At 30.7% G+C, this 10,427-nt stretch overlaps 2 protein-coding genes across 2 annotated transcripts; both read right to left on the bottom strand.

Moving 5' to 3' along the window:
* Positions 1-1,121: 1,121 nt before the first annotated feature.
* Positions 1,122-2,088, bottom strand: LOC112680235. Its single transcript, XM_025550273.1, has one exon. It carries the CDS (start codon positions 2,070-2,072, stop codon positions 1,122-1,124), a length of 951 nt encoding a protein of 316 aa, XP_025406058.1. The 5' UTR covers positions 2,073-2,088.
* Positions 2,089-8,442: 6,354 nt separating this feature from the next.
* On the bottom strand, positions 8,443-10,397 carry LOC112680234 (predicted GPI-anchored protein 58). Its single transcript, XM_025550272.1, has 2 exons — positions 10,248-10,397; positions 8,443-10,163 (listed from the first exon to the last, which is right to left on the bottom strand). The coding sequence occupies exons 1-2, from the start codon at positions 10,395-10,397 to the stop codon at positions 9,537-9,539; spliced, it is 777 nt and encodes a 258-aa protein (XP_025406057.1). The 3' UTR covers positions 8,443-9,536.
* Between the last annotated feature and the right edge of the window lie 30 nt (positions 10,398-10,427).

Here is a 10,427-nt window from a genome sequence, read left to right as displayed (position 1 = left end):
AGTAGCGGAAATTAGTGCTCGAATTTTTCCGCTAACTTCACGCACCTGGAGGTAATGGCCGTGCGTCAGCGACAGTGTTGAGTCCAGATAACAAAAAAATTATCTAGATACAGATAAAGATAAAAAAAATCATATTTATTTAGATAGAGATAAAGATAATACAAGTTTTATATAGATAAAAAAATAGATAAATATTTTTTTTCGCCGTATCATAATGAAGCATGAATAATTAGTAAATTTTAGGTGTATATTATTATTTGCATCTTAACAAAATAGTTTAGTAAACTTCCAAAATAATTATTAGGTAAATCAAATATATTTTTTTTTGTATCTACAAATTGTAAACTACAATTTTTAAGAATTTACCTTGTTAACTATAATTTTAATAATATTCCAATACTATTAAAATGAACAATGTATGTTATTACTCATTGTTATTAATTGATTATAGATTACTGAAGTAGTGAAAACTTGTTTTTTAAATTAAAAATTGTTATTTGTTAATAATAAGTAGCAAAATATAACATTTTAATAATATCAAGTAAAAACGTAAGATAATATATTGTATTTTAAAGTTAGTAACATACATGAGTACCTCGGAGTTTTTATTATATGTACATAGATAATAAACATAACAATATTTTTATTTTACTCATAAAGTGTATTATTATAAAAAAAAAATATCAAACATTCGATTTGCAACACAACATTTCAAAAGTTTTATCACCGAAGCAATTTCTTCTGCCTGTATATACTTGTACAGCTCCACTGAAAAGTCTTTCAACAGGTGCTGAAGATGGGATTGTGGTATTATACTTCAAAAAAATTTGTTTTATTGTAGGAAATTCATCTAATAAATTCAATTCTTTCTTTTTTGAGTTTAAAAATGTTAAAGCTTGTAAACTAAGAAGGTTTACATGTCTTGATTCCAAAGGGTCTGATATGTTATTAGATTTTGGTGAATTATAATCTTCACATAAACTAAAATAAAAGTCTTCATCGATACTATATGCAGTTTCTTCATCATTATTATCCAAAGTTGAATTTAATTTACTTAAAACAAATATTTTGCATTCTTCAATAAATAGTTGTCGACACATTTTTTTGTATCTGACTGGAACCTAATCTAATTTGAATTTAGAATTACTAACAGAAGCAATAATGAAATCTTTACTTTTGGAATTATTTAAATCAAATATAAAATGTAACCTTTTTTCTAAACCAGAAATTATTGCATAATTAAGAGGTTTACAATATTTCAAATCTGGTAATGCCTGAATTAATAAACGTCTTAGTATTAAAATATTTGGCGCAACGAAACCCAAAAAACTTTTTTTTTTCATTTTGTAATTTTGTAAAATCCATTCGTTTACTTTTAATTTGGTCAAATTAAGTTCATTAAATGTAAGAATTAATTGCTTTTTGTGACATAAAATTTTTTCTGCAGCATCGAACAAAAAATTCCATCGAGTTATTACAGGGATAGGGAACTTACATTTACAAATTTCAAAAACTTTACCCGAAGCCACAGTGCTTCTGCTAACTAGATTCCAAAAGCAGGACAGTTTATGAAAAGTAGATTTTGAAATTTTAATGTAATTGACATCAGTTATTTTAGAAACATCACTTTTTGCAATCAAATTCAATGTATGAGCACAACATGTAGCGTGTTTTGGTAATAACTTATCCGAATTGGCTTTTTCAATATTTTCAACGTTTGAAAACATTGATCCTACATTGACTATTTCTACGTCTGAATTTTCGCTATCCATTTCACTATCAGAGCTACTACTGCTTAAATCGTCTTTTTCATGAAAATTACCAAGATTTTGCAAGCTATTTTGATGTATTGTAGGTGATGATGATGTAGAGAACATCTTGAATGACTTTCCAAAGTTACTTGCATTATCTGTTACTATGTGTGTAACTTTCGATTTATCTATTTTATATTTCTCCATAATTTCTGTTAATAATTCTGTAGTATTTATATAATTATGACTTCCTTTAATCCTTTGACAACCAAGCACATATGACTTTCTATCATATGTATCTTCGATGAAATGACAAGTCATACCTATAAGTTATAATTTAATTATTATTGTATTTTATAAATAAGTGTTTCTAGGATTTGTTGTTACAGTATTCATTATCAATTACCCATGAAACTTTTGTTGTTGGAACTCCAAATATCAGCAGTTAAGCAAATATAGTTATGTTATAAGGCACGTAAATATTGTGTACGTGTCTACCTTCACATAATAATTGTTAAGAGAAATCGTCACGTTTGTATAAGGAAATGTCCTTAGAAATTAAGTACGTTTTCAAAATGTAAATACAACTGCTAACACAATGACCTACTCTGTTAAATTTCGTTCCCAAATAATAATCCAAGAAGATGCAGTCCAGGGCGCGTACAGTTGGCCAATTATCAAATGTAGAAATCCGATGGCCACAGGATGTACGTGACGTCCGGAACGATTTCACACCAAACAGCAGTGACCTAGCAGTCACAGGACCGACATAAATACCAAAGGGCGAGAGCCGAGACAGCAGTTAGATTCCACAGCTCAAGTCACCCACACATCACCATTGGAGATTCCACGGACTCTGTCCGTATGTACATTGCCTGACCGTTAAGACTTACGAGTTTATCGCTCCGAGCCCTCTGACGCATGTAGGTGTGCACAAGGAATCTCCACTCCGTACATTTTATAAACTTATCTATGTTATTGTGATTTATCTTAACTTAAATAAATATATCTACTTCGTTTATCAACAATATTGTACGATTCATTTGCAAGTAACACCTAGGTCGCAACAGTTATGAGATTCGATTTTAGTCGTCAACATGTCTACATATGATTCATACTTCAATACTAATTGCTCTGCTATTTGCTTTCTATTAGGTAGAATAGATGTATCATTTGACCCAGTCAATCCTAATAGTAAATTTCGAAAACTTTTTTTCTCACACGTCACTAAAGGTCGCATTTCTTCAACTATATAATTGAACACTAATTCGTTAATCTAAAATCATAAAAATCATAATAGTTTTGTGATTAAAATAAAATAAAATATTTGAGATATTCAATACCTAACAGACAACAATACTTGTATTTTATAATATTAATATTTAAACCTATTTTTTGTTTAGTATTTGTATTTAAATATGGTTTTGAATTTGATAAAGCTATTTTAAACATAAAAAAAGGTTTTTTAAAATTCTTCTATCTCAAAAATATGAAATAAATAGATAGGTAGGTAGTGAAAAGTAAAAATAAAATGCTACCACATATTAGATTTTACAGTTTTAATGTTTAGGTAATTTACATTACAATATTTAGTTAGTATATATAAGTAGTATATATAGTATAAGTTAGTATATATAGTTAGTTATAAAACCTATAACAAATTTTAACTTATTGTTTTTTATTTTGAAATAAATCTGGTCAAACATTTACTGTCTACAACTATTTTTACATGTAATTCAATGGGTTTTCAAAAAATAAATTTTTAAAACTTCACAAGCATAATTTATGTTGCAATTACTTGTTTGAGGCTTTACCCCAAATTGCATTTTCTACTTTTAATTTTTTTAACATGACCAGTTTATTTCTAAGTTGTCTAGATCATTAATTATTGATTATTTTTTTATTTTTTCTAGCAGTAACTTGTATTTTATTACATGCATTTATGTTATATGTTTTAAGTGAAATGACGATACATAATAATATTTTAATTTCTTAGGATTTAATATATGTTATGTGAACATGTCTTATATTTCTTAGTTTCTTACTAATTTCTTATTTGTTAATTATAACAAATATTATATAACTGGTTACTGTAATTATTTAATTTACAATAAAATCTGTCCAAAATTTGTTATTAAAAACTTACTTAGATGTCAGTTATAAATACTTGATAGTTAATAAATAAATATCGAACATCAATAAGCTGTAAGATTAAATTAAAATTTTATAAATCAAAAATTGAAAATATTTTTTAACTTTTTTTAGATACCTACTGATCAAATAACTTATGTAACATACCTATTATTTAGAGTAATTTTACCTTTTTTTTAAGCTTAAATGGGTTAGGTAATCCAATTTGAGTTTATAATTAATATTATAAATTTATCTTATAATATACTATTTTTACTACAAGAGTTTGTAAAAAATAAATGTTAAAAACTGACCTATGTAAAACTATACTTTACATAGGTATATAAAGATCTATTAAAATTGTACATAATTAATATGTTATTAGTTAAAATACCTTTTCCTTGGAAACTTTTTTTGTATGGACATCATATATTTTAGTCTGGACAGATGAAGATGTAGAACTTTCTTCCTTCTTTTTTCTTGTATCATTCACCTTTGGCATTAATGATTTATGTTTATAGTGTAAACATTTAAATGGTTGAAATAATCAATGATCAATTACTAAGAAGAAAGTATGGTATTTAAACCTAAATCTAAAATGAAAAAATAGTAATTTAATTCTTAAAATTATTTAAATTAATATTAAATGAAACACATACATGTAAGCCAATAAACAATGTACTTTTGTGGCTAAAAACTTTATTACATTTTGGTAAGCAAATATTAATATTTTATTTAAATCTAATTTTATGCTCATGATCATTATTGGTATTTAATTTTTATGTTTATATAAAATATCTATCAGAACAGAACAATTTTATTAAATAAATTTAAAGATTTAAAGATTTTTACATTTGAGCCTCATATATTATCATAATGCTATTTTGAAAGAGTAAATTTAATCAATATTTTATAATATAATTTACACTAACATTTAGTCTGGATATAAATGGATATTATATATTCTTGCCAAATTGATAAACCATAAGAATAAAAATATTGTATAAGAGATAAATAAATAATTCTTTTATAATAATTACTAAATATATATCCAGTTTCTATGAATATGTAGAGGAATTTACATAAACTGTTATTTACAAAGTTAATATGCCTATTCCATTTTAGCCTATAATCAAAAATTAATTTCAAATACGTTTTCAAGATTAATACAATTAGGACAGCAGGTTGAAGTACAATTAGGTACCTATATAGTTTAATGAATGAACCATTAAATTATTATTTGTAAAAATTGTTACGTGCCACCGGCTCGATTTCAAGTGTTGCAAGTCGAAGATGTATTTAATAAACATGAGACTTTTAATACATTAATACATTTATTTTAATACTCAAAGTGTTAACAAAATTCTAATACAGAGTGACCTGAAGTAGCTTGTAGTTCCGTGACTAGAACTCATCTGAATTGTGGTCATTTTGGTCCCTCTTTTATATGGATTGATTGACGTCATTGGTCTTGTTGTTTCGGCATAACTCCTTATTTAGCAATAGGTCACGTTCGTTTGACCTACTTTATCATTTTATAGATTACATCTTTTAATATATATTACTGATCTTATTAAATGTAGGTGTTTCTAGGAATATATATTAATCTTTTAAAATATATATTGTTATTATTGGTGTATGGCCAACCTATTAAATGTAGGTGTTTCTAAGAATATATATTAATCTTATAATATTTTAAATTAATGATTATAGATAGTCTATGATCAAATATAGGTGTGTAACACCTGTGATATTGTGTTACGCACAATTCTATTTATACATGTTTTTGTGGTAGCCCATAACACCTCCCCACTAAAAAAAAGGTTTCGGTCTGCAAGACAGAAATCTTTTACAATACCTATTCAAACTTAAGTTTCACAATTTTTGATTAGCATAACATTTTACATATACATATGTTTTTTACATTGAACATTTTTTTTTTTTTTTTTTTTTTTTTAACACTTTGAATAGTTTTCTTTTACATAATTTCCTTAATTCTAAACTGAATACAATTTAATTATCATTTTTGGTTAGTTAATTACATTTTACAATTTGTTATCAAACATTCAAAACTTTTACAATATAATTTACTTAAATTACTAATGTTAGTATTACCCATTTACCAAATACAATTTATATTATTATTATTATCATATTACCATTGAAATATTTTATGATTTCCATTTAACTAAATCTAATTTTCATTGAATTATTATTTCAGCTACAGAATATTATTGCGATTAACTATTAAATAATTTATCGTTGTAATTGTAGAAATCAAATTGTTTTTACCCAGGACATCCAACTATTTCATAATTATTCGTTTCCCAAGTAATGGTGTACAATTTGGTTATCTTCAAATCAACTTTAAAATAAAATCAATTAGTTTTACTATCATCGTATCAAGTGATTATTACTTATGTGTGGATAAACTCCCTCTAAATGAAATATTTTAGAATATTGTTCACATAATTCAAATATACTAGATTGTCTTTCTTCAATATTCATATGTTCGCTTCTAATTAAATTCTTTATCTGTTCTATTCGGTTAGGTGAGTCATTTGTTTTTATCGTATTAATTTTGAATTAATTGTAATCTGAAGATTCGTCATATAATATTTTATTTATATCATTTAATTTAATCTTTTGCGTACATTCCGATATATTTAATATGCTAACTATTATTTTACCGTTTTTTACTTTTCCTATCACATTACTACAAAACATGTCTTTAATTATTTCTTGTTTTTGTATAATTATATTTTTATCTTCGACCTTGGGTTCGGCTATCGGTAATTCTACAATAGTCTCGGTTCTCGGATTTAATGAAAAATATTCTTCATCATTTTTTAACATATTACATTTATTTTCGTTATTAATTATAATTGTATTATTACTTATATCGATTACAGCTTTATTATTGGTTAAGAAAGGTTGTCCTAATATACCGTCTTTTAAAATTGGAAAATCATTTTTGACAAGATTAAATTTTACATTTATTTTTTCATTATTAATTTCAATTGTTATATTAACTGTTCCAATAGTTTCTATTAATTTCTCTTTTATTCCTCTTATTTTAATTTTATTATTTTCGTCAACCATTACTTCTCCTATCAATTTGTTAATTTTTATTACATTTTTTTCGCTACCTGTATCTATTAATAATTCCAAATGTTTAGTTTTACTAAAATCTGAATTACATTTTATATGATTTTCTTTTAATTTTGTTGTGATGTGGAAGCATCTGCGGTAGTTATTTGACTTATCGAACGTGTACCGCTGACCATATTCGATATTTGCGCGTTTCCCGAATTATTATTATTTCCGTTGTTTCGATTATTTCGATCATCATAACGTTTTTTATAACATTCGTTTAAGTTATGCCCGTTTTTGTTACAATATTCGCATGCGATAAATCTTACGTTATAATTAGTTGAAGGTCTCGTAAAGTTATTCTGATTAGGTCTCGCGTAATTATTCTGATTAGGCGGTCGATTATTATTCCCGTAATTCTGTGAATTATTCCTACATTGACTTGCATAATGATTACCATTACAATTATAGCATTTTATCTGCTTGTTATTTTGACTATTATTAGGTAATCTCGAATTATAATTATTACGATTGAAATTTCTATTATTATTATATTTTTGTTGAAACGAATTATTTTGCTGAAAATTACGTGATTGATTAAAATTTTGTTTGTAAGATCTGTCATAATTATTTTGATTATTAAAATTTTTATTTCTATTTATATTGTTAAGAGCTTCTCTATCGGAGTTAAATTCTAATTCTTCAGGTTTCGCTATTTGTTTAGCTTGTTCTAACGTTGTTGGATTTCGCGATTTTACTATAGTACGAATTGGTTCTTTTAATCCTTTCATATAAATTGCTAATGTTTGATCTTTTAATGTTTCATGAATTACCCTAGCACCGTCTTTATTTTTATTTAATGTATTCATATCACTTAGAGAATTAGGGTTTGTCATGTAAAATAAGGAGAAAGGTTGCTGATATAATGTTTATTTATGACTTGTTAAATGGTCACATTCACTCTCCCGAATTGCTATCTATGATAGGGTTCAATATAACAAGTCACCGTTTGAGAAAAATTAATTTATTTTATATACCGTTTAATAGATATAATTATGGCTCTGATAGTTTCTTTCCAAGATCATTAAATTTAGCAAATCAAATTGTGAATTATGTTCATTTTTTTTTTTCATGTCACGTATTATTTTTAATCGTAATGTATATTTAGGTTTAAATGCTATTGCAAATTAATTTTTATATTCGATTTACCATTTGCATATTAATATTCTTGTTATTATTGTATTATTCTTGATTTACTGATATTTTATTGTAAATCTATATTTTATTACTGATAATTACTAAATATTATGTCATTTACTTCTACTGTATTTTCAAAAGGGTTTATCCCGTTTATTATATATATATATATATATAAATAAATATAAATACTACTTCATTTGATTTTTTTAATTCAAAAGTATCACTACAATGAACATTTTTTGTTTCAAGATCAAAATTAATTTGTTCAACACCTTCCACACTTAATCCTACATCTGTTACCTATATTATAAACAATAATTATAAACAAAATAAAAGAAAAAACTTAAAAGAATATTACTTTTATACATCGTTCAGTAGAAGAATCAATTGATTGGTTGCACTGAACTACTAGCACCAGAATTTCTGGATACAATGTCTTAGCCTGAAATTTTGACACGGCACACAAGTTGTTTGTGGTGTGCGCACGGGTCGCGGGTGTTGTGAAGTTTTATATTAAAATAATATTGTGCAAAAGGAAAAAAAAACAATAGAAAAATGATAGTAATAATAATAATAATAATATATTGCATGATAACACAACAAAAAAGAATGGATATTAATTTGTGTATTAATGTCGGCGGTCACAATTATTCTAACACAAGAAAAGAAAAAAAAAAACCAATGGGTAAAAATGTGCGATGTGTCTCCGTACACGATCTCGGAAAACAGCCCGGTTATGTGGTGGTACCTGTCGGACGTCGTAGCGACCGCTGGCGTCCCCTGTCCGGTGATGGATGGGTGGACGGGGGTCGCTGCGGCGTTGCGTGCCACGGAGTGGTGGTTGATAAGAGAGATAAGGACACGGTCGGCGACTGCCGTTTCGGTAGCGGCTGACGCACGGGTCCGCGTCATACTCCCCCGCCAAACCAGCAGTCGCGGTACTGCTACAGTTTGGTACGTTAATTCCCCGTGACTGTTATGGTGGTTCGTCCGTCGAAGATGTCCGGACTTATTGGGTCGGGTCGCCGACTAACTGTACCTCCATTGTGGTGTTCCCCAGTCGTGGTGGGGACGACGCCGAGACGTGGAGACGATGTCCAGTCTGTGGTAGACGGGTCGTATTCCAGCAGTGGTGTCTAGTCCGCCCTGGGGGACGTGAGTGGCGTTGAGAAAACGGGCGGGTCTTCCACGATGACCGGGAATATTGTGAGTGGTGACACGGGTTCATCGAGGATTCGGTCATCGACCTCCATCGCCTCCCCCGGGTTGGTGTCTTGCTCCGGCTGGTGTTCCTGGGCGGAACCACCTGGCACCGGTGCTGACACCTGCACCAACTCCCGGTCTTCCGGGTCGGTGGCCGACTTAGCCGAGGGGGTCACCTTCGTCAGCCGGTACTGCTGACTCGAAACTTCCCTTTCGGCTTTTGCCCGCAGTCTCCTCTGCCGCTGATGTTCCGCTCCTTGGCCCGTTCTGCCGACCGCGTCGATGTTGTGGCTGTAGGCTTTGTCGGTTTGATGGCCTTGGGCCAGGGCTCCAGTGGTCCTGGCTTGTCGGAGGGAGGTGCAGGTGGTGGTGTCGGCAGGCGGTCATGTACGCCACGCGGCTTGGCATCCCCGTCCACTCCGTCGTCGGTGGGTGTGGGTCTGCTGGTGGCATCCTCGGGACTAATGGACGTCCCGGAGCCGGCCTCACCCAAGTTATGTCCCGTTGTGTCGATGCGGGGCGGGTGGGTTGCCGTTGTGGAGGTGTTTTGGTCTTGGTAGCCGGTGTGGTAAGGGTGGCCGTCGTTGTGCCGGTAGCCGCCCTCACGCGCCCCGAACCCGTTGCCTTGGTGGTTGGGAACCGCTGGTATGTCGACGGGCGTGGTGGCTTCGCCGTTGATGGTGTACCCGGCGACCTCGCCGCCGAGGAGCTAAGTGTTTTGACCAGGTCGGCGGTCCGGTCGGCCCACCCCCGGCAGTAAGCTGCCCAAAGGAGCGGCTCAGCCCGCAGTTAGACTACCCCCGCCTTTTTGACGTCGTCCACTGTGCGGCAGCTTCCCGACGGTCCCTGTGACGTGACCGCCTCCCTAACCTTTTCCAACATCTCCACAACCTTGTCAGTGTTCATGTATCGGTGTTCGTCCTGGTTTGCGGAGAATATAACAATATCGTCCAAATACACCTGGGCGAACTCATCCAGATAACCTCTTAAGACCTCATTCATAAGCCGTACAAATGTCATGGGACTGTTCTTGAGACCGAAAGGGAGGAC

This window comes from Sipha flava, unplaced genomic scaffold (assembly GCF_003268045.1).
Source record: "Sipha flava isolate LNK unplaced genomic scaffold, YSA_version1 17565_pilon_pilon, whole genome shotgun sequence".
Lineage (NCBI taxonomy): Eukaryota > Metazoa > Arthropoda > Insecta > Hemiptera > Aphididae > Sipha > Sipha flava.
The sequence above is the reverse complement of the archived record's forward strand: the minus strand, read 5'-3'. Positions and strand labels throughout refer to the sequence as shown.

Excerpts from the sequence above, each read along its gene's own strand:
- LOC112680235 (XM_025550273.1), bottom strand. The coding sequence starts at position 2,072 with ATGACTTGTCATTTCATCGAAGATACATATGATAGAAAGTCATATGTG.
- LOC112680234 (XM_025550272.1), bottom strand. The coding sequence starts at position 10,397 with ATGACATTTGTACGGCTTATGAATGAGGTCTTAAGAGGTTATCTGGAT. Across the intron at positions 10,164-10,247 it reads TTGTGGAGATGTTGGAAAAG|CGGGCTGAGCCGCTCCTTTG; the intron begins GTTAGGGAGGCG and ends GTAGTCTAACTG.